The sequence below is a fragment of the Dromaius novaehollandiae genome, chromosome 3 (genome assembly GCF_036370855.1).
Source record: "Dromaius novaehollandiae isolate bDroNov1 chromosome 3, bDroNov1.hap1, whole genome shotgun sequence".
NCBI lineage: Eukaryota > Metazoa > Chordata > Aves > Casuariiformes > Dromaiidae > Dromaius > Dromaius novaehollandiae.
In genome coordinates, this window is record NC_088100.1 from 128,904,813 (window position 1) to 128,931,823 (window position 27,011).

The 27,011-nt window shown below is 40.4% G+C and overlaps 3 protein-coding genes across 4 annotated transcripts in view; all 3 read left to right on the top strand.

The window, feature by feature from the left end:
* Nucleotides 1-76: 76 nt before the first annotated feature.
* Nucleotides 77-17,643, top strand: MCM8 (minichromosome maintenance 8 homologous recombination repair factor). 2 transcript variants are annotated; one of them, XM_064510112.1, is made up of 19 exons: nt 104-118; nt 292-439; nt 664-738; nt 1,334-1,416; nt 1,555-1,704; nt 2,227-2,330; nt 4,142-4,340; nt 5,082-5,167; nt 6,642-6,793; nt 7,890-8,088; nt 8,930-8,960; nt 9,288-9,428; nt 11,158-11,299; nt 12,048-12,243; nt 12,522-12,735; nt 13,760-13,969; nt 14,511-14,587; nt 15,055-15,244; nt 16,591-17,643. In XM_064510112.1, exons 2-19 carry the CDS (start codon nt 313-315, stop codon nt 16,681-16,683), a joined length of 2,469 nt encoding a protein of 822 aa, XP_064366182.1. In that variant the 5' UTR covers nt 104-118; nt 292-312; the 3' UTR covers nt 16,684-17,643. The 2 variants fall into 2 exon arrangements, with proteins under 2 accessions (XP_025966311.2, XP_064366182.1); XM_026110526.2 differs by having other exon boundaries at nt 77-439.
* A 1,197-nt stretch (nt 17,644-18,840) lies between these two features.
* Nucleotides 18,841-25,274, top strand: CRLS1 (cardiolipin synthase 1). The gene is made up of 7 exons (XM_026110527.2): nt 18,841-19,388; nt 19,499-19,636; nt 20,231-20,360; nt 20,926-21,011; nt 21,443-21,511; nt 21,858-21,949; nt 23,526-25,274. Exons 1-7 carry the CDS (start codon nt 19,005-19,007, stop codon nt 23,611-23,613), a joined length of 987 nt encoding a protein of 328 aa, XP_025966312.2. The 5' UTR covers nt 18,841-19,004; the 3' UTR covers nt 23,614-25,274.
* An 82-nt stretch (nt 25,275-25,356) lies between these two features.
* Nucleotides 25,357-27,011, top strand: part of COMMD1 (copper metabolism domain containing 1) — an 81,802-nt gene continuing 80,147 nt past the window's right edge. The window contains exon 1 of the mRNA XM_026110528.2: nt 25,357-25,694. Coding sequence (XP_025966313.2) covers nt 25,491-25,694 — 204 coding nt within the window. The 5' untranslated portion in view covers nt 25,357-25,490. The remainder of the gene's footprint in view (nt 25,695-27,011) is intronic.

The following is a 27,011-nucleotide window of genomic DNA, read 5'->3' on the forward strand; positions in this document are numbered from 1 at the left end:
CTGGTCAGCCTCGCTCTCCGCTCCATGGCGACGCGTGGGGCGGGGCGTCGCCACCCCCCGCTCTCTCGGGATTGGCGGCAACACCGGAAGCGACGTACTGTGGGCGCCAAAATAGAATGTGGGTGAGGGCGTGAGTGTTGCTGTTTCCTGGGCGGCGGGGGGTGGGGGGGGAAGGTTTGCGCACCTCTACGGTGCCGCAGGCGGGACAAAAGCCCTCAAAAGTGGTGGCTGTTGTGAGGGGGGCCAGGTGCCGCCATTTCGTGTTTTCGCTCTCTCTCTGCTGCCTGACAGCGGCCGCTCTCCCGGCGCGCGATGAGTAAGGAGCCCAGAGGCAGGGGATGCAGCCGGGGAAGAGGCTTCCAGGGGTGGCGAGGAGGATGGCGAGGAGGATGGCGAGGAAGAGGACAAAGTGTAGAGTGGAAAAGCAAAGTCGAACCTGGTGAGCCGGCTCCTATGCGTCTCCCTTTATTTTCTGACGACATAGCACTTTCAGAACAACTTCTGCTTTTGACCGACCTTTGCATTGAACTATAGCTGCTTGCCTCTGAATGCTCTGAAGAGTGATAGAGAATAAAATAAAAGTTAAATAAAAGTTTCAGTGCCTTAAAAAAGGGAAAGTTTCAGTGTCTACCTTGGTTTAATTCTAGCTTTAATGTTTTCTAGCAAAGCCTCGATTCATTCAGTCAACGTTGGACCAGTTTATTCCATATAAAGGCTGGAAACTTTATTTCTCTGAAGGTATTTTTAGACCCCAGTTATATATAGTAAATATCTCATTCTGTTTTACTTAGAGTTGATTACAAGTAGTGGGGATAAATGAAGTGGAATGCAGCTGAAGTTAGTATTTGATATAAAAAAGCAAGGATTTGAAAGAGATTTTATGGCATACTGTAATCTCTGTGGGCTCCAGACCTTGGAAAGAAATCTTGGATAATGTGAAATACAATCTTTCTTAAACCTGGCCCATTAGCCATGTAAAACCTGCAGTCTGCCTAAGGCTGGAATACGTGTACCTCTGTTGAACTTTTCATGATGCTTTTTTTGACATGACCTCCTCCTGTGAATGTTGAGTTGCACCTCAAAGTCAAAGGAAGCAGTTGTAATATTTAGCAGCTATTATAATATTTAGTCTCCTTTGGTTTAAGTGCTTGTCCTCTTGTCATCTTAGACAAAGCACATTCTAAAAACATTACTGTGATACTGTAGAGATCTAACATCTTCCTCAGTTTTGGAATACAGAAAAAATTATGGGAGAGAAATTGCCTTTTCATGTATTCTCTGAAATGAAAATAATTATTTCTGTCAATTACTGATGTAGTATGTTTCTGATTAGCTTATGCTGACAAGTCTCCTTTTGTGCTGAAGACTCAAGTCTTTGAAAAGTTTTTCATGCAACGCATTGAGCTATACAATAAGGTAAAAAACTCCTGTTTTTGAAATAGATGCTGAAAATATGCAAGACTTTATAGTGCTATTACAGCATATCCAAGTAATTTCATAAGCATTAGATATTTGTGTTTATAGCTTGAAGTTATAACTTTAAATGTTTCACAGGATGAAATAGAGAGAAAAGGAAGTATTCTTGTGGATTATAAGGAACTCATACAAGACAGAGAATTAACTAAATCAATACCAAATATATCCACTGAATTAAGGGATATGCCTCAGAAAATACTGCAATGCATGGGTTTGGCAATTCACCAGGTAAATATGAAGTTCTGATGCATGCAAGCTTATGCCTCTCCACCTCCTATGAAAAGGAATCAGTGGGGCTTAAAGGCATTTATATTCTAAAACTGAATATTTGTGTTTTTCTAACTTAAAAAAATTACCGGAACCATGGCCGGTGGGTGAGTGGGGAATTCCTGTCTCTGTCCCATGTCTCTTAAGAAGCAGCATTTCCCTGCTTTTTGACAGGCAAGTCTTCAGATCTTTGTGCTTGAATCAAATGAAACTGGACGCGTTGATAGAGATTATTTTATGCCCTTTTTTTAAAGAAACAAGAACAACAGCAAGATTTTGGAGGGTTTTTTTTTCCTCCTTTAAAATGAAGATTAAAACCATTCAGAGCAGAAAAATAGTCTAGCTGTGTTCACTGGACAGCAGAGTGCTCTTGAGACTTGAGCAGCAGGTCTAATAGTAGTGGATGGTAATCAAACTTAATAGCAAATGTAATCAGTATCATATGGTTTACTACATTTGTGTCTGCCTTTCTGTTCTGTCTAGGTGTTAACAAAGGACCTCGAAAGGCATGCTGCTGAGTTGCAGGTGGAAGAAGGATTACGGCTTGATAGAGAACCTATAATAAATGTGCCACACATTCATGCCAGGTAATGGGTGTTTGATTTGTGCTGTTTGCAGGAAGATCTACTTCTTGTGTAATGGTTGTCAATATCCATGCATGGAGCTGAAAGCTGGCTGGCTATCTAGTTATTTATTTATGAGACTTTTTGAAGCTATTTCTAGAAGAAAACCCTATATTTTGCTTTTATTTCACAACGACAAAATCTGGACTGTCTTTGAGAGAAAAAGCAAAATGAAACCTGCTTATAAGCTGAAGAAATAGCTTTTAACTAGAAGATGTTGTAAGCAGAAAAGTAACTTACAAGTTGAAAAACTGTGAAATATCTATTGATTTAAAAACAAAGAAATGTGTTTAGATTTCTGCTGTTTAATGGAGAAGTTAGGAAGAGATCACGATCTAGCATTTTATTAGCAGAGGTTTGTCTTCATAAGGAAGTTGAATTGGAGGGTGTGGACCCCAACTACAATTGGTAATACCTATCATTCCCTGTACGGGTGTTCTGAAAGTGGTATGAGCATGCGTTATTTCATAGTAGCTTAAATCTATTGAAGGGTTACCCGTAGAACTTCTCAAGAATATTAGGTCTTGATTAAACTTTAGTTTGAAATGAAGTAGATGAAATTAAGGCTACGCTAATTCTGCATAAGCATAGTCTTACAAGAATCATAGTAATTACTATTATCACTTTAAAGTTGTGACCTCCTTAGGGATCTTAACTAAGCCAGCCCTTGGTGGTAATTTGTTCTATGTCTGGGGAATTCAGAAATAATGGAGTCTGAGGCCTCAGGAAATGGGGCACTGACAGTATGAACTCTGCTTCAGTTTGATTCTTCTGCTGTCCCTGGCCTGACACAGGAGAGCAAGCATGTTTTGGCATAGCAGGTGGATTTAATTTTTGGATTTGTCAGACAATAGTGTATTTTAACCTGTGCAGTCTTATAACAATGCATCCTTTTAATTAGCCAGTGGAATGCATCTAGGAAAAACTGTCTAGGAAAGAATTTATATATACTTGTATATACCTAAGGGACAGGTATGGACCATTATTCTGTGGAGTAAAGTATTTTAGGAAAATCAATAAAATGCTGTGCTTGTAAAATAGATGTTAGGTTTGTCTTTTATAGGGAGCGTGAAGAGGTTTGTTTGTCCTGTGCGATCAAAGGAGCGGATTGCTATGACTGAAAACCAAGGAATATCATTGAAAACAGTTTCTCTTAGTTAGTGATTATGCAGACACTGTAGACTACGTGGGTTTGCATAACTTACTGGTTTTTGGAGACCTCTGTAGTTTGAAGTCATTTGGTTCTCCAGCATCCACAGGGCTGAAGTTTGTTATTCTGAATGTTTTTGCTGGGTATTCTTGGGCCTCATTAACAAGGTGCTCTATGTGGCACATAATGACAACCAGGTTGTTATGTCCCTGAAGCTTGAAAATCCACCCTTTGTTTTGGAGTGCAAGTAAAATAAATGTTTGATCCTTTTATGTTGCAAGTCTGAATTCTGGTTTTAATCGGGAATTATTCAAAGACAGTTAGGTGTGACTATAGGTTAATTTCTATTGTATTTTTAGTCTGAGATGTTTATGGGAGGGAGATGTCTGTGCTGCTGCACTGCATACATAAACTTTACAGCTACTGGGGTGTAATACCTGAAATATATTAAATGTTACGCTGCTTTCAAGAACAGGAATCAAAGACCGTGCCATGGCTCCATAGCTAAAGTCACTGTCTAATCTTTGCTCTGTATCACTGCTAATAGTTGGTGTGTAAATGTCTTTATTATCCTTAAATGAACAACAACAGGCTTTCAAAATGTTAATGCTTAATTTTTATGTAGGGTGTACAACTATGATCCACTCACTCAACTGAAAAATGTTCGGGCCAACTGCTATGGGAAGTATGTTGCCTTGCGTGGGACTGTTGTCCGTGTCAGTAACATTAAACCTCTCTGCACTAAGCTAGCCTTTGTATGTGCCACGTGTGGAGATGTTCAGGGTGTTCCTCTACCTGATGGAAAATACACTCTTCCAACTAAAGTAAGTTTAAATCATCTAATTTGATACTTTTCCCTTTTGCATTTCTGTCACGTTTGGTAAAAGCAACACTAATGATATTTAGATTAAAAAAACAGGAACAAATAAAAAACAACAAGAGTAGTTCAGCTATTTAAAGGAAACTTACCATGTGACTTGGTATTACTGCATAATATTAAAATTGGGGGAGGGGAAAGAGAAAGTATAGAAACTCACACAAATCCAGGAAAATCTCTTCTCAGTTCTTTCACCAGTTGTGTCTGAAAAGCCCTTTCCACTTCATCGTGGTGGTTTTCCATGGTTAGATTTGCTTTTCGTGGTTTTGTCTAGAACTTCCTGTTTTAATTTCACTGTTCATCTGGATTTACAAAGTTACCAGATATAAGACAGTGCGCAGTGATTTTATGTAACCAGATGTGCCCAAGTGAAAAACCATCTCCTCCGGAACATCTTCAAGTTTGTTTTTTTTGTTTTTATCACTAAGGAGATCATACAGAGCAGCTGTATTAGCTGTAACAGCTAAGAGTCAGGGTTTAGGTGTCTGTGCTTGATGGTTCTTTATCAAACTGGGTTACACATTAGAACATACATAATTAACTTTTTTTTTTCCCCCGGTATGGTTTTAATGGATTGCATTGTTTTGTTTTACCTTTTCTAAATACCTCATTTAAAAGAAAAAAAAAAACCCTACTATCAAAAAGACTGGTTAAGGTTGAGAATGAATTAGAATGAATACTGTTACAGTGCCTTGTTCCCGAGTGCCGTGGCCGGTCATTCGCACCAGACAGAAGCTCTCCTTTAACCACTACAGTGGACTGGCAGTCTGTTAAGTAAGCACTTTAATACATCTCTTTACTTCTGCACAAAAATGTAATTCAGTAGGGTAGCCAAAACTGAAAGGATTGCTCATTACATGTTTTGTAAGTTTAATCACCTTACTCTTTTGCAGCAAGTACTACTAGAGAAGAAAATTGCTTCAAAGTGGTTTGTTTTCTCAGAGAGCTTCAGTACCTTAAATATTACCCCTACTCAGTAGAATAGCTTCTTTGTTTTATCTTAACTGATTTCATTAAGAAACATTCAGATCAGGCTCTATGTAGCTTTTCTCAATTGTTATTAGTTGCATCTATTATTCAGTAATTCCTTTTAATGAACTGTAAGTCCGCTAGGAAAGCCCTATTACATTATGTTTGTTAGCTGCAGCAGCTGACTTGAATGAACTGAATATAAATTTAAATGTTAAAAATTTCAGTTTGGAGCGTTATCTGTTGTCCCCCAATCCCTGAGGTACACTCAGTAGGTGGAAATAATGTTGGTGCTGCCATTCATCTACTTTCTATGTCTAATCAAAAAGTGAGTGTAGTTCAAACTGAGTTCTTTACTCTGAGGAATGTGCTTCTGTTTCCATGGAAATTAACAATGTTAAATTACAGGAAGGTGGACAGTGGAGCTATTTTTCATTGCTAATATCGCTGAATAGTATTATGTTCTGTATATGTTCCATTATTTCTTCTCTGTCCTCTTAGTCTACTGCACGTGGAGTGTCAGCTTGGAAAAAGATGGACTCTGTTTACTTTATTTCCACTTCTTGCACTCAGATTCTCTAAGTTCATGTGCTCTGTAATAGAAGTCTTACAGTGTGTACTTTTAACTTTAATAAACCTCATTTAAAATGATAACACTGAAAAATTCTTGACAGTAGCTCTAGAGGGTGCTGTTTAGTGCAGCTTCTTAAGAGAAGCTTTACTCTGAGCTTGAAGAAAAACTATTGGAGCTTTAAGTACAGACCCCAAATTAGAACCTTTTAAAGAATTTGTTAGTTGCTAGCTTTTTACAACTATGCAAAGTCCCTATTCTTGCTGTGGTCTGAAGGAGTTTCTTGGGTTTTGCAGGGGTTGTTCTATCAGAATTGCCAGTTGCCTTCATCAGAGCCATAATATTTGACCATTAAGATAAGCTTCATATAGAAAACAATATTATTTCATATACTGTATTTATTCCTACATGAACGTGTTCATCAGAGGTAAAAAACAGAAACTCCAACATTGAATAATATTTCTGGAGTTTGTTGTTATCTCTGGCTTTCTAGGATTTATATGTACCTATTGGTTAAAGTTCTAACTTGAAAAGCCTCAGTCTCTGCAAATCTAGTGTTGCTATTTCTAGTGCTTATTAGGGTGTTTCTGCTGTCTGCCTTGTCAACTCAGAAGAGATTGGTTTGAAGTGTACATATACAGATTTCTTACATCAAAACTGAACTGGAAATGCCATGTATGGAGTGTGGGCTCACCTCATGTATTGCAGGGTACAGGAGCTCATGTCAGATGATCAGCGAGAAGCAGGTCGAATCCCTCGCACAATAGAATGTGAACTGGTTCAAGATCTTGTGGACAGTTGCGTCCCAGGAGATATGGTCACAATTACAGGGATAGTTAAGGTGTCAAGCACTGAGGAAGGTAAAATGCATCATCGCAAAACATCTTTTTCTTTGTGAGGACTTTTTCTAGTGCTTACGTAAGGATACAAAAACAGCCCTTCCTCTTACTTTGAGCTCTCAAAGTTTTAAATGCATTAAGCATATATTTCTTAAAACAAAGTGCCAAAATTTCATGAGTTACTTTGAAAAAGGAAGAAGTTCAAGAGGAGTGCTGTCTCTAATGCCCATTGATAGAGGGAGTTTGTCTTATGCAGTCTCTGGTCTATACATAATTATGGTCCTGAATCTGAATTGCCAGTACTGACATCTAATGTTTTAGTGAATTAGCCGGTAAGAAAGTCTTCTTGGACCACTGACGTGAGGGGGTCATCCTTATTTCCAGAAGTCTCATTGAGACTAGTTTTTTGTTTACCGTTTTCCTTGTTATGTCCCTTTTGAACAAAAGGAAAACTGTCATGCTATTGTGAAGGCGTGTGATGTTTCTCAGCTTAGTCCTCTTTAGAGAAATCTTATGAGGCCTTCTTTTTTCAAGATCGAGAAGTACATATTCTGAACAGCTGTAATAGAATATACTGCATAGACCTGCAGTTGTGGTTTGCTATGAGACTGCATTCTCTGTTCAGTAGTCACTCTGTTAAGGATCTAGGAAATGTTAATTGTTAAGGTACATGTTTAATTCTTCTGCTCTGTAGATTCTTTCTGTTAATATTTAACAGTGGAAAAAAATTGTATATAACTCTTATTTGACTAGAATAAGGTAATAACGTAGATTCCCTGGAATTTTTTTTTCTGGGAGAAAATCCTGTTACCAAATAGTAATTATGAATTAAATAAAATTCAGTATTTCAGATGCGCGCACACCCCTCCATCCCAAAATGGCAGAGTATTTTACCATGTACCAAAGTGCAGTGAACTTAAAGAAGAGATGTAATTAGCTTTTACTTACTTTGCATTAATTTTTTGAAAATGCAAGTGTTCAACTACTTGTATGTGAACAAGCTTTATTTTGCACATGCCCATACTTAATATTTCTGAATTACCCTCTGCCACTTGTCAATAAACTCAGTACTTAAGATATAAAAGCATCCCTTCATTCTATGTCATCTTTCTAACAGGAGCTTCTAAAAATAAGAATGACAAGTGTGTGTTCCTGTTGTACATTGAGGTGAATTCTGTCAGCAACAGTAAAGGACAAAAAACAAAGAATTTTGATGAGGAGACTTTTCAAAGAGCATTCATGGAATTTTCTCTTAAAGACCTTTATGCTGTTCAAGAAATTCAAGCTGAGGAAAACCTGTTCAGGCTCATTGTTAAGTAAGTTGTGTCAGCTCCTAGAATAACTTCTGAATCGGCATGGCCAACTTCAGTCAAACTTGACAGCTAAGCTTAAAGCTATGAAATGTCTATCAAGCTTGTGCAGTATATAGCATAGAGATTTAGCAAACTGAAGTGGGCAAGGGGCATGGGAGGGGCAGAAAGTATTGCTCCTGGGAATGCAGAGTAGGGGAAACTGAGGGTGTTAGGACTTCAGGAAGGATTTAAGCATAAAGGGAAGTCAGGAGTATTTCAGTTCAACTCTGAGATAGAAAGCTGTAGATAACCAAAAAAAAAAAAAAAGTGATGCATTAATTTTGCTTCTCACCAAGCAAATTCAACTCACATGCGTGGTTTTGTTCTCTGCTCTGCCTTTCTACAGCAGAGGAAAGAGATGAGAGAACTAAGCAGAGGGTGTGAAAGACCCTCTGTGCAGACCAAGAAGTAAACTTCTTCTAGCTGGAGTGCCCTTCAGGTCCTCCCAACTGGAATTGAAGAATGCCAAATTATAGCACCTTTAAAAGGAGGCTTATGAGGGTTAAAGGTTGCTATTTGATAATGATAAAACTGGGTGCAGCAACCATTGGGAAGTTGGTTGTCCTCTGTGTTGGTGCAAACTCAAGTGAAAGGCTTTTCTTACCATGTCAAGCATATCTGGTTATCCAAAAACGTCAAGAAATGTGATACTGCTTTTACTTCAAAACCCTTGTTCTGGTGGGAATTAAAATAATTCTATGGGCTTATAAAAGTGGTCTGCAACAAATGAGACAGCGTAAGTGATTATTTAGTAGTAATACAAGATTTATATTCCTGCCGTATTATAGTGTGCTTTGTTTTTCAGCTCTCTTTGTCCTGCTATCTATGGCCATGAGGTAAGTAATATTACCGCTCTGCTTACAGCTTCAGTTTTAAATGTTTACTGTGGCAAGTGCATAATCTGCTAAAGGGTTTTTAAAGCTTAGCTCTGGAGGTGGTGATGGAGAGGGGTGGCGGTGGTATGTTTACAAGGGACTTTTCACAGTGCTGTGCCGGTGCGTGAACTGACAAAAGTGGTGACAGCCTCTTTCCTTTGGAGATATCTTATGTGTGTTAAGTTCTTCCATCCAGCAGGAAAAGGCTATTATGGCCCATTTTAGGGAGCCATCAGTAATGGTTGCCATGATCAAACACTTAACTTGTTTTGGTATGTACCGCTACAGATTGTAAAGGCAGGTTTGGCACTGGCATTATTTGGAGGATGTCAGAAGTTTGTAGATGACAAGAACAGAATCCCAGTGCGAGGAGATCCCCATGTTCTGGTTGTTGGAGATCCAGGATTAGGAAAAAGTCAAATGTTGCAAGTATGTGTTGATTTTTTTACTACTGTCTGTAATGTTTTTCCTCTCATTCTTTGTTATCTTGTCTTCTTGTAAACATAGTAGGATAGCTGTGCTAAGACCAAAGAGTGCGTGAGCCTACTTGGAGCTGCCTTTTCATGTAGCTCACCTCAGGTATAGGACAGCACCCAAAGAGGTCCCCTGCTCTCCTCTCCTTCCAGGCAGCCTTGCAGAAGGGAATCAGCCTGTTAAAACACTTACAAAAGCAAGTGCACTTAGTCAAGCCTGTGGGCTTCCAAGTACTTTCTAGGCTTGTTCCCCTGCCCTTTTTAGGCTTTTGTACCAACCCTCTTCCCCACTGAGGAGTTTCGCTGCTGCTTGTCTTTATTTAGCTGATTCATTGTCAAGTAATCAAGGACATTCTTGGGGCTATTGTGATACTCAATACCATGTTGCTCACCTTTTGCGAAGTTTGTTCCCATTCCCTTACCCTATTTCTATGTTGCTAAGCCAGATAGCAGCCATTTTGGAAAAAGAACTTGCTGTTACGCTTGAGCCTTAGTCTTGGTGGGCATTTGTGCGTAGCTGTAACAAACCTAGGAAATAATAGAATTTCTTCCTCTTAAACTGATCACTTTCAAAGTTCCATGTCTTTCTCCATGGTTACTGTGAAGTCTGGATGAAAAAAGAACAGGAAAGGGAGACAGTTCACTTAGACTTGCAGTGTTGCATACCTTTTTGATGTTGACACGTTATGCTAGGTTAGAACTTAATTTAACCAGTTACATACGTATATGCAAGTAGCTTGCAAACAATGTTTATATTTTGTTCTCTGAATGGGAAATCACTCACATATAGTAGCTGATTTGCTTTTTCATGTCATTACTAAATAATGGAGTGCCATTCAAGAGAAGCTAATAGTCTGTCACTCAGATAAGACCCAGAGATGTTGCTCCTCTGAATCATCATTTATAGGAAACATCCCAAGGAGAAAACAAAAGCTGTGTAGAACCTTTTATTTATTTATTTATTTTTGTTCAGTAGTCAGCAGTTTTCACATAATGTTTGGTACTGACCAAATACGCTTTGGGTGTTATCCTCTCAATAAAATAGAGGCACCAGTAGTTATCTCCAGAGACGCATTGGGAAAGGCCAGTTAAGATAACTCTGTATTCTAGCCAAATTTAACTGCAATACCACTGTTTTTTGCCAGTTCATGTACAATTTCTTCAAACTTACCATGCTTTGTTTTTCTGTTTCAAATTTCAAATTGCAAGCTGCCTTCTGCATACTGGAGGCACGGAGGAGACTAGGACTGTCCTTCATCCCCCTGTTGTGGGGAGAACTACACATGCTTCCTTTGAAGCAGCTCGTGTTGGGCATTCAGACAAGATGTTGGACTAAAGAGACCTTGGGGTCTGAAGATACCAAAGCTGTGTGTCTGCAATTTAGTGACAGATAGCATGTCCCCAAACATTTCAATGAACTTAACAATGTCAGTGATGTGCCCAAAGTTCCAGTAGTTCTGACAACACAGTAGACATGGCTATGTGCAAGTATTATGACCAGAATTATTCCTACTGTTCTGCAGATGTGTGCCTCCTGGGGCTGCAAGGAATTGTAACTTTACTGTCGGGCCATGTTAAGTTGAAAATAACAAACATTTTGTTTTTGCTTTGTGTTATTTCCTTAGAATAAGGTTTACGAAATTGTTCACCTTGGGGAGGAAAAAAAGTATTTCTCTCCCTTTTAGGCGGTGTGTAACGTTGCTCCTCGAGGTGTGTATGTTTGTGGTAATACTTCCACCAGCTCTGGTCTGACTGTCACACTGTCTAGAGATGGCGCTTCTGGAGACTTTGCCTTGGAAGCTGGTGCTTTAGTACTTGGAGATCAAGGTAACACTTACAGCCTTATAGGTTTTGTATGGTGTGCATGTGTTAATGTCCAGGTTTTCCTTCAGATTTAAATTTGGATTGCACTTTTCTCCCCCCTCCATTTTTGTTTTTTCTTCCTCCTGCTCCCACAAGTTAACGAGTACATACAGACTGCAGTTCATGCTGATGAGTTTAAGGGTCTTAAATATAGTGTTTGCATTATTGTGGATTAAAAGTGTAAATTTGAAGTATGATACTGGCTTTCCACATCTGGGAAGTTCTGAGCTTCTCTAGTGACTTCGCTAAAGGTGGCCCCATCTTTCGTAAGGGCTAAGGGTGGCACTTGCAGTAGAGAATGTGTTTAAGACTGAAGTTCTGCAAATCACATACCAGTGATTATTTAATGCCTCAAAGAGCTGGGATTTCCTAGTTAAAAATTCTGAGCGCTGGAGCTACTGGATTGCCGTGGCTTTTGAAAAATAGATTGCTTATGAAACTTGTCTTCTATTTTTATTTTTAAATGCTTGCTTCATCTTCATGTTGTGCACTCAGGACACTCCTGCAAGCTAGGCCAGCTTGGTAGTGGCTCAGCTGCAGCAGCATGAAATGAAAACAAACCTTGCTGAAGTTGAGGCTTAGTCCAATGTCTCCTACAGTCACTAGACTCTAGGTTGGACTTCGGATATAGCACTGGATTGTAGCATATATTTGTCCATTGGTCAGTGTGTTTTCTAATAAGCTTTTTTTGTCCTGTGTTAACTGTTTCCAGGGATTTGTGGAATAGATGAATTTGATAAGATGGGAAGCCAGCACCAGGCTTTGTTGGAAGCCATGGAACAGCAAAGCATCAGCCTTGCCAAGGCTGGCATTGTTTGCAGCTTGCCTGCTAGGACGTCTATCATTGCTGCAGCAAACCCTGCTGGAGGACACTATAACAAAGCCAAAACAGTGTCTGAGAACTTGAAGTGAGCGCTTTTTGAAATGCTGCTTATAGTTCACATTCAGGATTAGGTGCTTCTGGCACTTTTGTAGTTTGTGTATAATTGCTTTCTACTTTTCTGGTGCTTGTACACAATCTTATTGTAATAATTTTTGGTGGCTTTTGAGAGAGAAATTGCAGTTCTGCTTTATTTTCAAAGCATGGGACAGGCTTTTCTTAATTTCTTTCAAACAGAGCAAACACTTGCTGTGGTTTTCTACTTTTTTACAAGCAATGTGTGGTTTTCTTATGCCTTTACTCTAGAATGGGGAGCGCCTTACTGTCAAGATTTGACTTGGTTTTTATTTTGCTGGACACTCCAAATGAAGACCACGATCACTTGCTGTCTGAGCACGTGATGGCAATCCGAGCTGGAAAGCAGGCAGCATGCAGCAGCGCTGTTGTGACTCGTACCAACACGCAGGATCGCTCTGTTCTTGAAGTCACTTCAGATCAACCACTGCTTGAGAGATTGAAGGTAGGACTTGTCTTCCTCCCTGTGGTGGTCTTTGCACTGGGACCTGGCCACCTAGCTATGCCAGATTTCTTCAGTCTCCTGCTCCCATTCTTCTCGTGATAATTGGCTCTGAATTTAAAAAGGAACCATTTAAGGCCTCAGCCACCGGTGTCTGCCAGTTGCCTCTTGTAGCAGCGCCAGCTAGATAGGTGATGTTACCTGAAGTTGCATCTCAAGCCATCTTAATCTCTGCCCAGGGGAGAATTTATCAGCTGAGCTTTTTTTGCTCTTCTGCTAGCATTGCTGCTCTTTTCATCCTTTTCCCCCTCATCTTCCTTCCCCCCCACCCCTCCTTTATCCTAGCTCAGAGAAAGATGGGTGGTGGGAAGACAGTGTGTGAAGTGCTCTAAAGCAAGTTTGCTATATTTGATTTCCATGAAGAGCTACTGGGTATAATAAAATATCTTATATAACAAGATGTGCTGTGAGTGAATCCAAATAAAGTAGTGTGTAAACAAATCCTTGGGCACACACAGCCAGGACAAGTTTGGGGATTTTAGGAGGTGAAGTGTGTTTTCCATTAAGCTTCAGTGGTCAGTTTGAGGGCTGATACTGTCAAATGCTAGGTCTGAGGAGAAATATTCCCTGCTGGGAATTAACCTGTGTGCTTTTGGAGAGGGGAGAACAGCAGTGATGACATAGTCTTCTGTGGGTATGTATCTGGTAGAAATTGGAAGAGGCTTTTGAGAAAGAAATTTTGATACAGTTAAGTCATGTTTGACAGTTGTCATCACTGCAAATGAGAAGCTTCTGCCTCTTTTTCTGAAATGGCCAAATAGGTTTAATTACTTGTCTAAGCATGGTATAGGGAGCTTTTAAGTACAAGGTTCACATATGAAGTGCTAAGGCCCTTACAGAAAAGGTTCACACACTCATACGAAGACTTCACCAGATAGAGCATAGAAGAAATTTCCATGTTACAATTTGTATTGCATAGAGATCTGACAGAACTGAAATCAAAGATCTTTGTTTGTAATGGGCTTAGATCCCACCAGGAGAGAGCTTCGATGCCATTCCACACCAGCTGCTGAGGAAGTATGTGGGATACGCTCGGCAGTACGTTCACCCAACTTTATCTCCAGAAGCTGCTGAGGTCCTCCAGGGATTCTACCTTGAGCTTCGGAAACAGAAGCAAGGAGCAGACAGCACACCAATCACCACAAGGCAGCTAGAGTCACTGATTCGACTTACAGAGGTAAATTTAAGCCGAAAGCAAAGAGATTATTTCTAAACCACTGCTGATGTACTGTAATATTTGAGTGCTTCTTGCCTGCTATGCTTTTTTTCTTTCTTCCTTTTAAAAGAAAAAAAGAGAGGAAGGTAAGGATCCAAGAGTCTTAAAGCCTCTGATGAGGTAAAACATGCTGGGGCAGGTACGGGCGGAGAACCTGTCCAGTTGTAACAAAGGGGGGAAAAAAGGGTGCAGACAGACAAGCTGCTGCCCCTCTTGAGCTGAAAATGTTGCCTCTTCCTCTAGGGCTGTGCCTTAGTATTGTTTGGGATCTGCTGCTTTCCAAGAATACACTGTTAAAGGCAAATAAATTCTAAGCTACAGCCTACTAATATGAGTAGGAAGAAGATGCCATTGAAAACAGGAGAATATTTCTCTAAATCCTGTAGGCTCGTTTCCAACTCTGTCCTCTTAAACATTGCATCTGTTATGCCTTTGCGCATGTCAAGTATCATGCATCTTAAATGCCTTTTTTTCTTTTTTCTTTTTTTTCTTTTTGGTTAAGGCACGATCAAGGCTGGAATTAAGGGAGAAATCTACCAAGGAAGATGCTGAGGATGTAATAGAAATAATGAAATACAGGTAATATGCAGTGGTTTAAAAATATTCAAAGATGTTTCTTTTTGTTTTTGTTTTGTTTTTTAAATACGGATATGCACACACAGTGAAGAAATGGCTTGATAAAGTTCAGGCCCCTGATACCAATAATCACATTCATTAGCTTGTTTTTAAAAAATGTCAGCAGCCCTAGCTTGTGCTGAATATGATCGCTTAGTAGATCTTTGGTTATGGGTATCAATGCGCAGTATTTTAGAAGGCACTGCCGTAAGTGTTTCTTTCTCTTGTGTTATTATTTGCAGTGGCTGTAGTTGAACAACTTAAGGTCAGAAGTAATTTGGGCAGACATTTAGTTCCCTAGATGGCAACTTTCTTACTACGGGGGATGATTTTTCCCATGTGGCTTCTGGAAATGTAATATGTTGAGCAATTTTGTGTTTCAGGAAGGAAATTCATGTACTTTTACCTTCTATTGATTTACTTATTTTTAGCATGCTAGGAACATATTCGGATGAGTTTGGAAAACTGGACTTTGAACGTTCACAGCATGGATCTGGGATGAGCAATCGGTCACAAGCAAAAAGATTTGTTTCTGCCCTTAACAATATTGCAGAAAGAACCTACAACAATCTCTTCGAATTACAACAGCTTCGACAGATTGCAAAGGAATTACAAATACGAGTAAGTTGGGAAATCAAACACTTTGTCAACAACAAACTATTATAAGAGCAGTTGAAACTATTTGATTGCAAAATGGAAATTGGAAAAGGTGCATCTGTTGTGGCTCTCTGCAGAGAACAGAAATAAGCAGTGTATACTGCTTTTAGTCTGAATGCTTTCCTTGAATTGTCTTCACTTGGAAGCTTTGCTAATCTTACTAGCTGTTTGACAGTAACACTACCTTGCCACTAGTAAGGGCTACTTCTATTTCTTAAGCTTGTCCTTAACAAGACCATGCTATATTTTACAAAGGATGAGTTTGGTTGCAGTATATTTTACTTCAGCCCCTGAGGGGACACCCCTGTTCTAATTCCTGTGATTTTTGTGGTGAATTCACTTCTGTTTCAGCAGTGCAGTAATGTCTCTGGCTCAGATACATTTTCTGGATTTTCATTCCCTCTTCAAGTGTCCTAATGGTGTCACTTGACAGGAACATTCTGTCGGACACATAGCCACAAGTGAGCTTTATCCCATAATTGACTTGCATTCTGTACTTCTGGGGGCTTTAGCTAAATGAAAATGTTGATGGCTAATTCTGTTTTTTACTTCATGGTGAAAAGCCTCAGATGCCAATGAAAAACTTAAAACTGGATATCAGGCATAATGAGTGAAAAGTAGTGACAGTGAATTGCTTTTCATGGAATTTATTATGGGCAATTATGTTCTTTGTTACCTTGTTAACCTCCTTTCGCCTGCTGGCTCAACATGGCTTCAGTCTCTAGACTTGAGGGAGTGTTGACTATGAATAATATAACAATGTTGTTGTTATAACAAAGTCTGATGTTACTGCCAGCTCTCTTCACATGACCCATCAGTCATTCCTTCAGTGACTAGTTTCAGTTGAAACTAGCTACATATAGCTAATCCAGTTAATTCTAGCTTTGTCTTCATATATGTAACTTTTGCCCCACTCAAAATTCTAGTCATGTAATAAATACTTTGAAATTGGAACCCACTGAAATCAGTGAGACCTTCTGAAATTGGACTTAATTTAGTTATAAACTACTTCTGGAGGTTGTGCAGTTTCTTTCTTTAAGATTTCTCTTCAGAAAACATTCCTCATCTTGCGTTTCAGAACTTGGATATATACATGTTACTTCTTAAATAAAAAATGGTTTGCAAGTAAAGCAAGAAATGATGCAACTGACTGTACCAGTAGGTCAGCGGTTTGCTAAGGAAATTAATCTATTTTTAGTTCACTTTCTGTAGTGTACTTGTAAGTGCAGTTCTTTTATCTCTGCTTTACATCTGCTGAAATTTCTGGTTCCAATTTGATATTTATTTCTGTCTCTTTTTTTTCCCCCCAGGTATCTGATTTTGAAAGCTTTATTGGATCTCTAAATGATCAGGGTTATCTTTTGAAAAAAGGTTCAAGAGTTTATCAGCTTCAAACATTGTGAAAAGAGCCACTGTGATAAATTTCTTGACACGTGGTCGTAATATCTGAAATAGCCTGATGGACATGCTGCAGCAAAATGCACGGGATTGCAGCCTACCACAGTACTTGATGCCCTGCCAGCACTGTTACTTGCTAGGGTGTAAGACTTCCCCCTCAGCAACTAGTGAGGCCAGAGGTTTGCTCAAAAGTGTTGTAGGACAAACTGGACCATAGTACTGCTGCTTGACTCATCCCATAGGTTTACTAGCCTAAATGACAATGCGTAGCATGTACTCCATCTTTGAGTAGTGGAAAGTGTCTTTTACTCAGCTCATTGCAGTGCAATGAGATTTTTCTTCTGAATTTAAAGTGAAGTTGGACCTACCAATTTAAAAATAAGAACTCTTTCATGAGAAGACAGTGAGTTGCTTTTTAGCAACGTAGTTAACTTGAAGAATCTTAAAAAGTATAGAAATGTTTCCAAAAAGCTGGGAACCTTCATATTGAGACAATAGTTTTACAGCTGTAATAAGTGACATGTTATTTAAATTGATTTCGCTTTCTGTTTTTGCAGCTCTGTATTTATGGCTTTTTTTATAGTTGAGATTTTATTTAAACAGCTGGTCTAGTTTGAGGGAAAATTTCCTTATATTACAATACTTAATATGTACAACAAATGAGATTGTATGTACCTTTTTCATTAAACTTTGAGAAGTTTGAGTCATTCAAGAGCGTTATACAGTAATATAACCTACTATTTATAACCAGAATGCTGGTGTGGATGTTAACAGCTATTACAAGATATTTAATGTGAACATACTGTGCTTGTTTTCACTTAGTTCTGTTACTGCTGCAGAAGGAGGTTCTGCAAGAGTAAAGTGTGTGTGTCATGATTTTTATGAAGTTGGGATCATCATCTAGTGCAGTAAAATGGCAAATGAGAAGTCTTCAATATATGTATTAAAAAATTGTTTTTCAAAAATGTGTTGCTATGACTTCTCTTTGCTTTCTCTCGTTTCTAAATTGTAAGAAAATAACTGAAGTTTCACTATTTCTGCCTTTTCTTTAATTCAGTTGCAGATCTGTTCTAAAGCATGGTTCCTCAGCAATATGTGTGTGAAAACATGAGATCTACAGCTTTCAAAGAACACATTAACTACTCAGCACTGCCTCAGTGTGAATCTACTTCAGTATATTTGAAATTGCCAACTAGTTTGAAGGGTGAGGTATTTCAGGCAAATTCTGTATTTTAACTCTGAAGTGGCAAGCAGTTTGCTCCTTCCAGGTTTTGTATGCTCATTACAGTAGCTGTGATTAATGGCTATTTTAATGTCTTTTAGTAGTGTGTACCCATCTAAATCTGAATGGCAGGCAGCCTTTGACTGTCATGTGACTAAATGGAGTTTTAATATCAACCTTCAGGAATTTGGGCAGCAGAAGGGGCATGCTTTCTTGCAAGTCCCGAGTTAATTCTGCTTCCATACATGAAGAGGGAACCTTCTGTATCAACTAAGGGAAAGCATGTGTTAAGTCTTATTTAAAAAACAAAACAAACTCACGAACTTGTATGAAAGAACGTTGTGGGGTGTTGCCTAAGGGCTAGCAGGCACAACTGAAACTTTAAAAGCAGGATTCTTTTTAGCCTCCTGCTGCTCTGGAATTTTTAGATGTATTCTTTCACTTCTGTCTTCACTGTCCTCCCGTAAATGATCACTAACTTTAATTGTAAGATAGTAGTAAAACAATCATCTTTGCAATGCCCATGGAAGGGGTAGAGTAAAACACTGTGGCTGTGAGCTATTTTTCTAGAACCTCTCTTTACCTTGTCAATTATTAGCTAATTGTGTAATCAGACAACAGTGACTGAATTCATGAGGGCTAAATCTTAGTGGTGTTCCCTTGTACCATTTGGATACCACCATGTGCCATCCTCCTTCAGCATGTTTTCTGTACTTCCTCTAAAAAGCCAAGGCAGGCTCTGCTTAAATGGATGCTAGACACCTCAAAAAGGAAAATGTCTCCCTAAGAAAAGGGGTAGGAGTCTCGGAAGAAAACAAGAGAGGTTTATTTTATCGCTGCCCCTGATACGTTTATTCTTCCTTGAGCTACGATAAACACTGGTGAGGGGAGCCCCAGGTACAAGCCGTAAAGCGCGCGGCGCGGCGGGAAGCAGGCTGCTGTAAAGCGTCGCGAACGGCCGTACGGCCGCGCTTCCGCACGCCCAGTGCCGCCTGCGGCTCGGAAGCTGCCCGCGGCCCCCGCGGGGCGGCGGGTGGTGGCGGGGGCGGGGGGCCGGTGGCTGCTGCGGGCAGGGCCGCAGCGCGCCTCGGGGCGGCTCCCGCCATGCTGGCCGCTGCGTGGCTGGGCAGGGGGCTGTGGGGGCTGCTCGGCGGCGCGGGGCGGCGGCGGCCGGGCGGCGGCGGCGGAGCCAGGCCGCTGGCGAGCCGGCGCGGCGCGGAGGCCGAGGCGGCGGCCGGGCGCTGCCAGGGCAACGGCGGCGGCTTCTGCCTGGCGGCGGCGCGGCGCGGGGCGCCCGCGCTGTGTCACCCCCATGGGGGGCTGCGCGCGCCCCAACGGCTGCTGCGCGCCCCCGCCGCCGCCGCCGCCGCCGCCGCCTGGAGCCTGCTGCGAGGCGGCCGCGCCGGGCCGTGGCGGTCGGGGAGCGGCGGGCCCGCGGCGCCGGGCCCCGCTGGGGAGCGGAGTGCGGCGGGGCGCTACCCCGAGCTGGTAGGTGCCGGGGGCCCGGCAGTTCGGGTCGGAGCGTGGGTTTGTCCCCGCTGCGGGCCGGGCGAGGGGCGCCTTCCCGCCCTGGAGCTTGTGCTTTCTCGCTCTCGCAGTATGAGAACCCGTGGACCATCCCGAACATCCTGTCGATGGCGAGAATGGGTCTGGCGCCGGTTTTAGGCTACTTGATTGCTGAGGAAAACTTCAACGTTGCACTCGGTGTCTTCGTTTTGGCTGGCGTTACGGACTTGGTACGTTTACGCTGCTTTGACGGCACACGGGGGTAGCGTTAGGGTGATCCTGTTGGCACGCGTTAAGTTTTAGAATCGCTTAACGTAGAACAGCGATGACCAGTTTTTAAAAGCGGAGCGGTTTTTATGTTTCCTGTTTTCTATAAACGCTCTGTAGAGCCTTCGTGGTAGCGTAAAATGACTCTCGGACACCTCAAGGGGCCGTGCGATGGGTCTAGGTTCCCTGGCCATCCCGCAGTGGGCATTTACACACACAAACAGCGTTCACCCATCTAGTGGTCCGTTAGTATATGCAGGTGCACAAGGTGCACCCAGAATAGCAGTTGACTTGAGTGAATTTAGATATGCGTTTTGAAACATCACTTGCTTTTATTTTTTTTTAATACTGAAGATCAATCGTGTTCAGAGGCTTCCAGAATCTAGAATGCAACGTGAAAGCCTACTAGAAATATCAGCTAACAAGTAGCATATTTCATCTTAGCTAAGCTAATTGCATTACGTGATGTCATTCATCAAATATCTTTGTAATAGTAGCACATAGAAACTATTATTCTTAGTTTTCTAACAGGTAAATGTTGAACTCTGTTTTTTCAGTTGGATGGATTTATTGCACGGAACTGGGCTAATCAGAAATCAGCTTTGGGAAGTGCTCTCGATCCTCTGGCTGACAAAATTCTCATCAGTGTGCTCTATGTGAGCCTAACTTGTGCACATCTTATCCCAGGTGAGAAAATGTCATTACTTGCATGTATTGTATAAAGAAGTGAATTTTAGGTATAATAATATTTCTTGTGTTTCCATAAGGAAAATTGGCTGTAAGTCAGAACTCTTACTTTGTCAGTTGCACTTTGCTTTTTGTTTCTATTAAACACTTAAAAAATGACCCTCCCCTCAAAATCAACCAATTAAACAAAAAACGTTACTGTAAGCTTCAGATGTAGGTTGTTTTTTTTTAAACAATAGTAGTTAGCAGTTATATCAAAGAGGAATGGTTTTCTCATAGAGTAGTTTTAAGGCTTCAGATGAAACCCTTTCAGAAGTTACCTTAAATATCTTCACTCGTGCATAAAACTTGTTCACAATAAGTAGGGAATGATTATTTCTTCTTGCTTCATGTTTTGCGCGTGTGTGTGTGTGTTTTGTTTGTTTGTCTGTTTGGGGGGTTTTGTCTGCTTGGGGGGGTTTGTTTGGTTGTTTTGGGGTTTTTTGTTTGTTTTTTGTTTGTTTGTTTGTTTTTTACATTTTGGACGTGATTTTTCACCAAATACTGTTGGCTTGTATTTTTTCAGTTTCACTTACTTCCATGATTATTCTGAGGGATGTAGCGCTCATTGCTACTTTTTTTTATGTGCGATACAGAACTCTTTCTCCACCGGTAAGTGTATAGCAGTAAACAAAATTGCATAGACGTGTAATCGAGTTCTTTTGATTAAATCTTCCATATTTTTATGTGTATATAGAATGAATAAGAAGCAGAATTTAACAAAGTTGGAGCCAAGAGATTTTCCTCATGAGGTTTGATAGTTGCTCAAAACTTAGGTGGATAGTCTAAGATAAAACACTATTCTTGTTCTCTTGCCAAATAAATTAATAGCAGAATAGTATTTCATAAAATGGGTTTCATAAAAATGATACAGAATTACTGGTGAGTTTTCTTTTTCTTGTTTGTATATGATGTCGAACAGATCATGTAAGAGCAGTAGCAGTAAAATTCTTCAGTGTTGCAATTGACTTTTGTTCTGTATCGTGTGAAGATGTATCTCAAATTGAATATACTAGAATTGCCTTTTTTTTCTTCCTCAACAGAGAACACTCAGTAGGTATTTTAACCCCTGTTATGCTACTGCCCACTTAAAACCAACATTCATTAGCAAGGTAAGAGTAATAACTCATTACAAAAGATAATTGCTCAGTGTGCTTGGGGTGGTGTGCAGTTTGGATAGGAGTTTGTTTACTACTATGAACTGTTTTATTTTGCTGAGTGTGGTTTCGAAGTATTGTCAACTAATTTGGAAGTAACTTAAATCCTGAAAGAGCTTCAACAGTGTACACTACCAGAGCACATGCTAATTTAAGTATGCAGGATGTTTCATTAGAAATGCTTTTTTTATTGTTTTTTTTTTCTGTATATGGACTGATACTTAAATAAGAAAAGTGTATATTGGTATTTATTGCATGATACGCTTCACTTTGGTCATATTTCTATTTTTGTTTTTACCAGGTGAACACTGCAGTTCAGCTAATATTGGTGGCAGCTTCTTTAGCAGCTCCTGTTTTCAATTATGTGGACAGCATATATCTGCAGACATTATGGTAACTTCTCCTTCATCTTTTTCAGATAATTTAACATACTCCTAAAGAAACTGACAATTGTGATTAATTCTGATTGTATGGAACAAAAAGCTATGACCAAATGATGTCATAGGCCCATACGGCTTTATTCTTCCAGATTTATTCTTGACTGACATAGGAGTTAGATATTTTTTTGGTATTTAATTTACTGTACAAGGAAAAAGTAGTCAAATAAAACTAGTCAGAATCTAGGAACAACAGCTAAGAAACAAGTCTTAAGAATAGACATAGCGGTGTCAAAGTATACACCCATGTTAGTATAAAAGAAAAGAGTGAGAAGAAAGCGTGTATAGTTTTATATATTTATTCATGCTATAAATGTCCTTGAGAAAGCAATCTTGATATCAGTAAAAATGGGCAGGAAGTATTTTCTTATTTTTGCTTTATGCTGTACCTGCTGTCTTGAAAACTAGATTTCTGAAGCCTCTGCAGAAAGCAAAGCACCTGAAGAAATCAGTGGTTTCTGCTTGACTGTAGGAAGTGAGGGAGGGGATCATAAGAAAACAGGCATACAGAAGTGTGCTGCTTTAAATAATGGCCTTTCCTTTTACTGCTGTCATTGAAGAGCTTAACAATTAACGGTAGCTGATGGCAAGTGTTAACAAGCTGCATCAACAGTTCTGTAAGGGTGCAGAATAAGGAGGCTGAGCAGCAGATGGCAAAATTATTTAGTAACTTAGTTTAACATAGTGGGAGATCCAGTGTTGTGTGTCTTTTTTAAAAGCAGAGCTTTTAAGGAGCTAGGAACCTTTATCTTAACAGTCAATGTGTTTTTCATCCTTTTGGAAAGCCAAATCTGGAATCGCATCTGTGAAAGACACTTACCTTGCTCCTGCGCTGGGACTCTATGAGAGAGTTAGCATATAGTGAGTAATGGAGAAATGCTAGGTGTAACTTAATAGGGTACTCCATAAATACTCTGAAAAAAAATGAAGTGGAAGAGTCTGACCATGTATTCAGTGATGGCAGCGGTAATGGAGGGACAGGACTTAGTCGTGACTCACACCTGAATGGTATAGCCTTTGACACAGAGGAGTACTGCTAATTTAGAAATCTGTATGGTTCTAACCTAGTGTCTGGGAAGGGAACAAAACAGACCAAAGCCAAAACTTTTGCCTTAGCTTTGGAGCGAGCGTGTTAAAATAACAATAAATTCAAGTCTTGTATTATTTGAATGCTCCCCTACCCTACTACCAAGGGATCGTATCTTATATCAGTCAGTTCTCAAGCTGATATAAATTGCGTAGGCTGCAAACACTGAAACAGATCTTTGTCCTCCCTGCTCTCAGACAAATGTTATTTTGATAAAAATTCATTCTTGTACGTAATTAAACGGAAGCACGCTACAGATCACTGAATGACAATTAATTTATCTAATCCTCCACTTAGCACTGAATTTCAGTATGTAAACCGTAAACTCCATTTCTGTAGTGCACAGTGTCAGTGTGTGGTGAACAATAGGGAAGACACTTAAAAATGTAACTTTTCATTGTCATACTTAGACTCAAATGACTTACAGGAATTATTTTCCCCAAAGGTGCATCACAGGTTTCACAACGATATCATCTGCGTATAGCTATTACCACTATGGCCGAAAAACGGTTCAGGTGATAAATAACAAATGAAGTATTACCGAAAGGACCGTGTCTTGGCAGCATGGTTTGCTGTACTGCAGAAGATGGTTGTAATGACTGGGTTTGTGATAAAGAACTCTGTTTTTCTGCTTAAACCATGGCATCACAATGAAATGAAGTTTGAATATGTACTGTGTGTATATATATATATAGAGAGAGAGGCTTTTCAATGTATTTTTAATTTGTTTAAAAATAAGGTTGTTTACAAAAAACAAATAACCTGTCTTTAAGGATGTGATTTACTGGTTGCTACCATGTGCATTTCAAATAATTCTTACTGTTTTCAGACGTTAGAAATAAGCACTTTTCACCAGCTTTTTTGGCAAGGCACTGAACAGACTGAGATCGGAGTAGAAAAGGCATTTTTAAGAACAACTTTGTGCCTCAACCTAAGTCAGTCAAGTGGCATTGCTTGTTAGGACCTATGACCTACTTCAGCTTGCTGCAGAAGACGACACATCATCAAGAAATAGTATCTTCAGAAATTTGAACTGGAATAATAGCAAGTTTTACTTTATATTTTGTGGTGATACAAATAATTCACATATAAGTTACACTCCCCCTTTTTTTCTTTTTAAATAAGAGCAGAAGTTAATGGTAGTCATCAAAGAAGAGTCTGAGTCTCAGAATAGTTAACTGTGCCATGATGAGTCTGTACCCCCAATTAGATATGGAGGTATGTTGCTCATATTAGACTAATAATTTCTAGTGATTGAAAAAACAACTGTATTTCTAGTTTCTTTCAAGCTTCTAAAGATGCTGTTTAATGCCATTGGAGAAAAAGGACATTTTAAATACTGTCCAAATTAATGGAAGGGTTGGAAGAAACTTACAGATGCACGTACTGTTAATTTTTCCTGTACCTCTAGCTTAGAGGTGTACTGTGATCCCACTCTGACCATGACAACTCACATGTGTTCTTTTCCTGTTCTCTAATCACAGAAAAGTACAGAATAAAGAACTAGGCAGAACAGATCATGTTGATCATAACTTGTTTTATAATTTAGAGCTACTTGTGATAACTCTTGCATGTCATAGAAACGAGTGCAACTATGAAGGGCTTAAATAATTATAATTGGGTGGTATATGATACCACTATATTAGCAGAAGAAAATTTATTGTAGACATCTCTTTTGAGAGCACACAGTCTCTTTTGTGACTGTATATGCTTGTATATACAGAACATTTTAATAATTTTTATATTCAAACTTGTACAGAATGGTGCACAGAAAAAGTGTTTGATTTTTATTAGTACCTGCTTCTTAGCTATCTCCATGTTTTGTGGGCTACCCTGCATCTTACATCATAGGATTTGCACTGTATCCCTTTGAACTTCCCTTAAAATATCTGAGTATTTCATAGAACTGAATACTGTTTCTTCAAGAGCCCAGTTCAGAACACAGAGATGTACTGTATCCAGTCAGGTCGTTCCTGTTTGGTTGGATTTTCTGTTTTCTCTTTCTTAAATCACAGGTATCTTTGAAACATTGTATGAAACGTGCAGGCAATGGGAAAATACCGATCAATGAAGGATCCGTGTTGGTGTGTGTTGGTACACCTGTCATGACTTGTGTTGCTAATAAGTTAAATGTGTAATTACTTGGCGGTATCTGCCTAGATATTTGTGTTAAATAAAATTCTTCTAGATGGTAGAGCCCCCCCCTTTTTTTGCCCCCCCTTACGCATTTGTTCGATACTTGATGTTTGTTTGCTATTAGCTGGCTGAAGAGCAGAGTCCGTCCTCCCCCTCGCGTCTTCCCTTCCTCCCGGGGTCGCTCCTGCCCGCTCCGCGGTTTGTCCCCGCGCCGCCGCCGTACTTGTAGTCCCGGCCCGGGAGGGAGGGCAGCGGCCGCCCCTCCCCCTGCAAGATGGCGGCGGCGGAGCAGCAGCAGCAACCGCCGCCGCCGCCCGAGGGCTGCAGGCCGCTGAGCGCCCTCCTCGGCGGCATCGCCCAGGCCGCCTACTACGGCAAGGCGGGCATCACGGAGGAGCTGCTGCGCCGGCAGCTCTACCCCGAGGCGGCGCCGGAGGAGTTCCGGGCCCTGCGCGCCAAGATGGGCGGCCTCCTGCAGGTAGCGGGCCGGGGGCGGGCCGGGGCTCCCCCCCACCCCAACGGCCGTTGCGGCGGGAGGCGGCGGCGCGGGCGGCCTTCGTGAGGCGGGGGGGTTCCTCTGCCTGTCGCCCCCCTCCAGGACGAGCACTGGAACAGGCTCCTTTGCCCTCTACTCGGATTCTTTGAGCGAAGTTTGTTGTAGTTACTAGCAGCCCGCTTTGTCCTCTGCTTTATACGGGGCGTACAACACCGAGCCTTTTCAGTCGTAAAATATTAAAATTGCTGCTACCGCCCCGTGGTTAAATTCATGGCTGTTTTGCAGGATTTACAAACTTGGTCGGTAGCTTTTTGGGATGCTTGTGTGAGAAGGAACTTCATTACATTCAGTGACATAGTTTTGATTGGATGATTTTTCATGTCACGCCCCATGTTCTTAGTAGTGAACGTTTTTTTTAAGATACCCTTTTTTACATGTAAGTAAAGCGGCAACGTTTGCTTTGTATGCTTTCCCCATCACTACATGCTGTGTGTATTGCTGAAGTTGATTAATCTGTGTTTAAAATTTCTGTCTTTTAGATTACTGTCTTCAGTGGGATACTTGGAGTTACATTATGTTAGTCTTTATAGTGAAAAAATGTCAGATTAAAAGTAAATGGCTTCGCTTGCATTTAGCTGTGTTTTTATTTCAGTTACAAGGTCAAAAATTCGTGTGGTTTTCTTTTTTTCTTTTTCTTTTTTTTTTTTTGAAGAGCATGTTATTTATTTGTCTCCATAGCTACTTCTGTATGGAGCCTGTGTATTAGTGAAAACATGTATACAAACCCAGCAGATTAATAACATTATCTGCTGCTTGAATTCCTGATCTCTCAGCACTAGAGACTGATTTATGAAGCGCCGTATCACCAAATTCAGAAGAGAATGCGACTTAGTCTTCCATAATTATGCTGGCTTCACAATATTTCTAGTAGCAGCCTCCTTATTTTTCAGTGAAATAAGGAACTGTATACATGAAATGTTGTACCACTTTAAATTGAAATTGCTTTCTTGTCATTCATGCTTTGAGTCAACTGCCTTGGTAGCCACAGCAGTCACATCTGAGAAGTGTTGTGCAAGAGGCAGTAAGCCGATTTAAAACACACTGTTGCTAAATGGGGAGATTTCTTGTCCCTTTTGCCCTTAGGCTGCTCCTGGTTATCTATCGCCACCTCTTACCTTTTGACAACTACAGCATTGCCTGGACTACTCTGTGAGCTGATAGTTTTCTGCCAGATTATTGAATTCAAGAGTTTGGGGGGGGAGGAGTTACTGTGAAGTTCCTGAGTTTAAATCGTCTGAT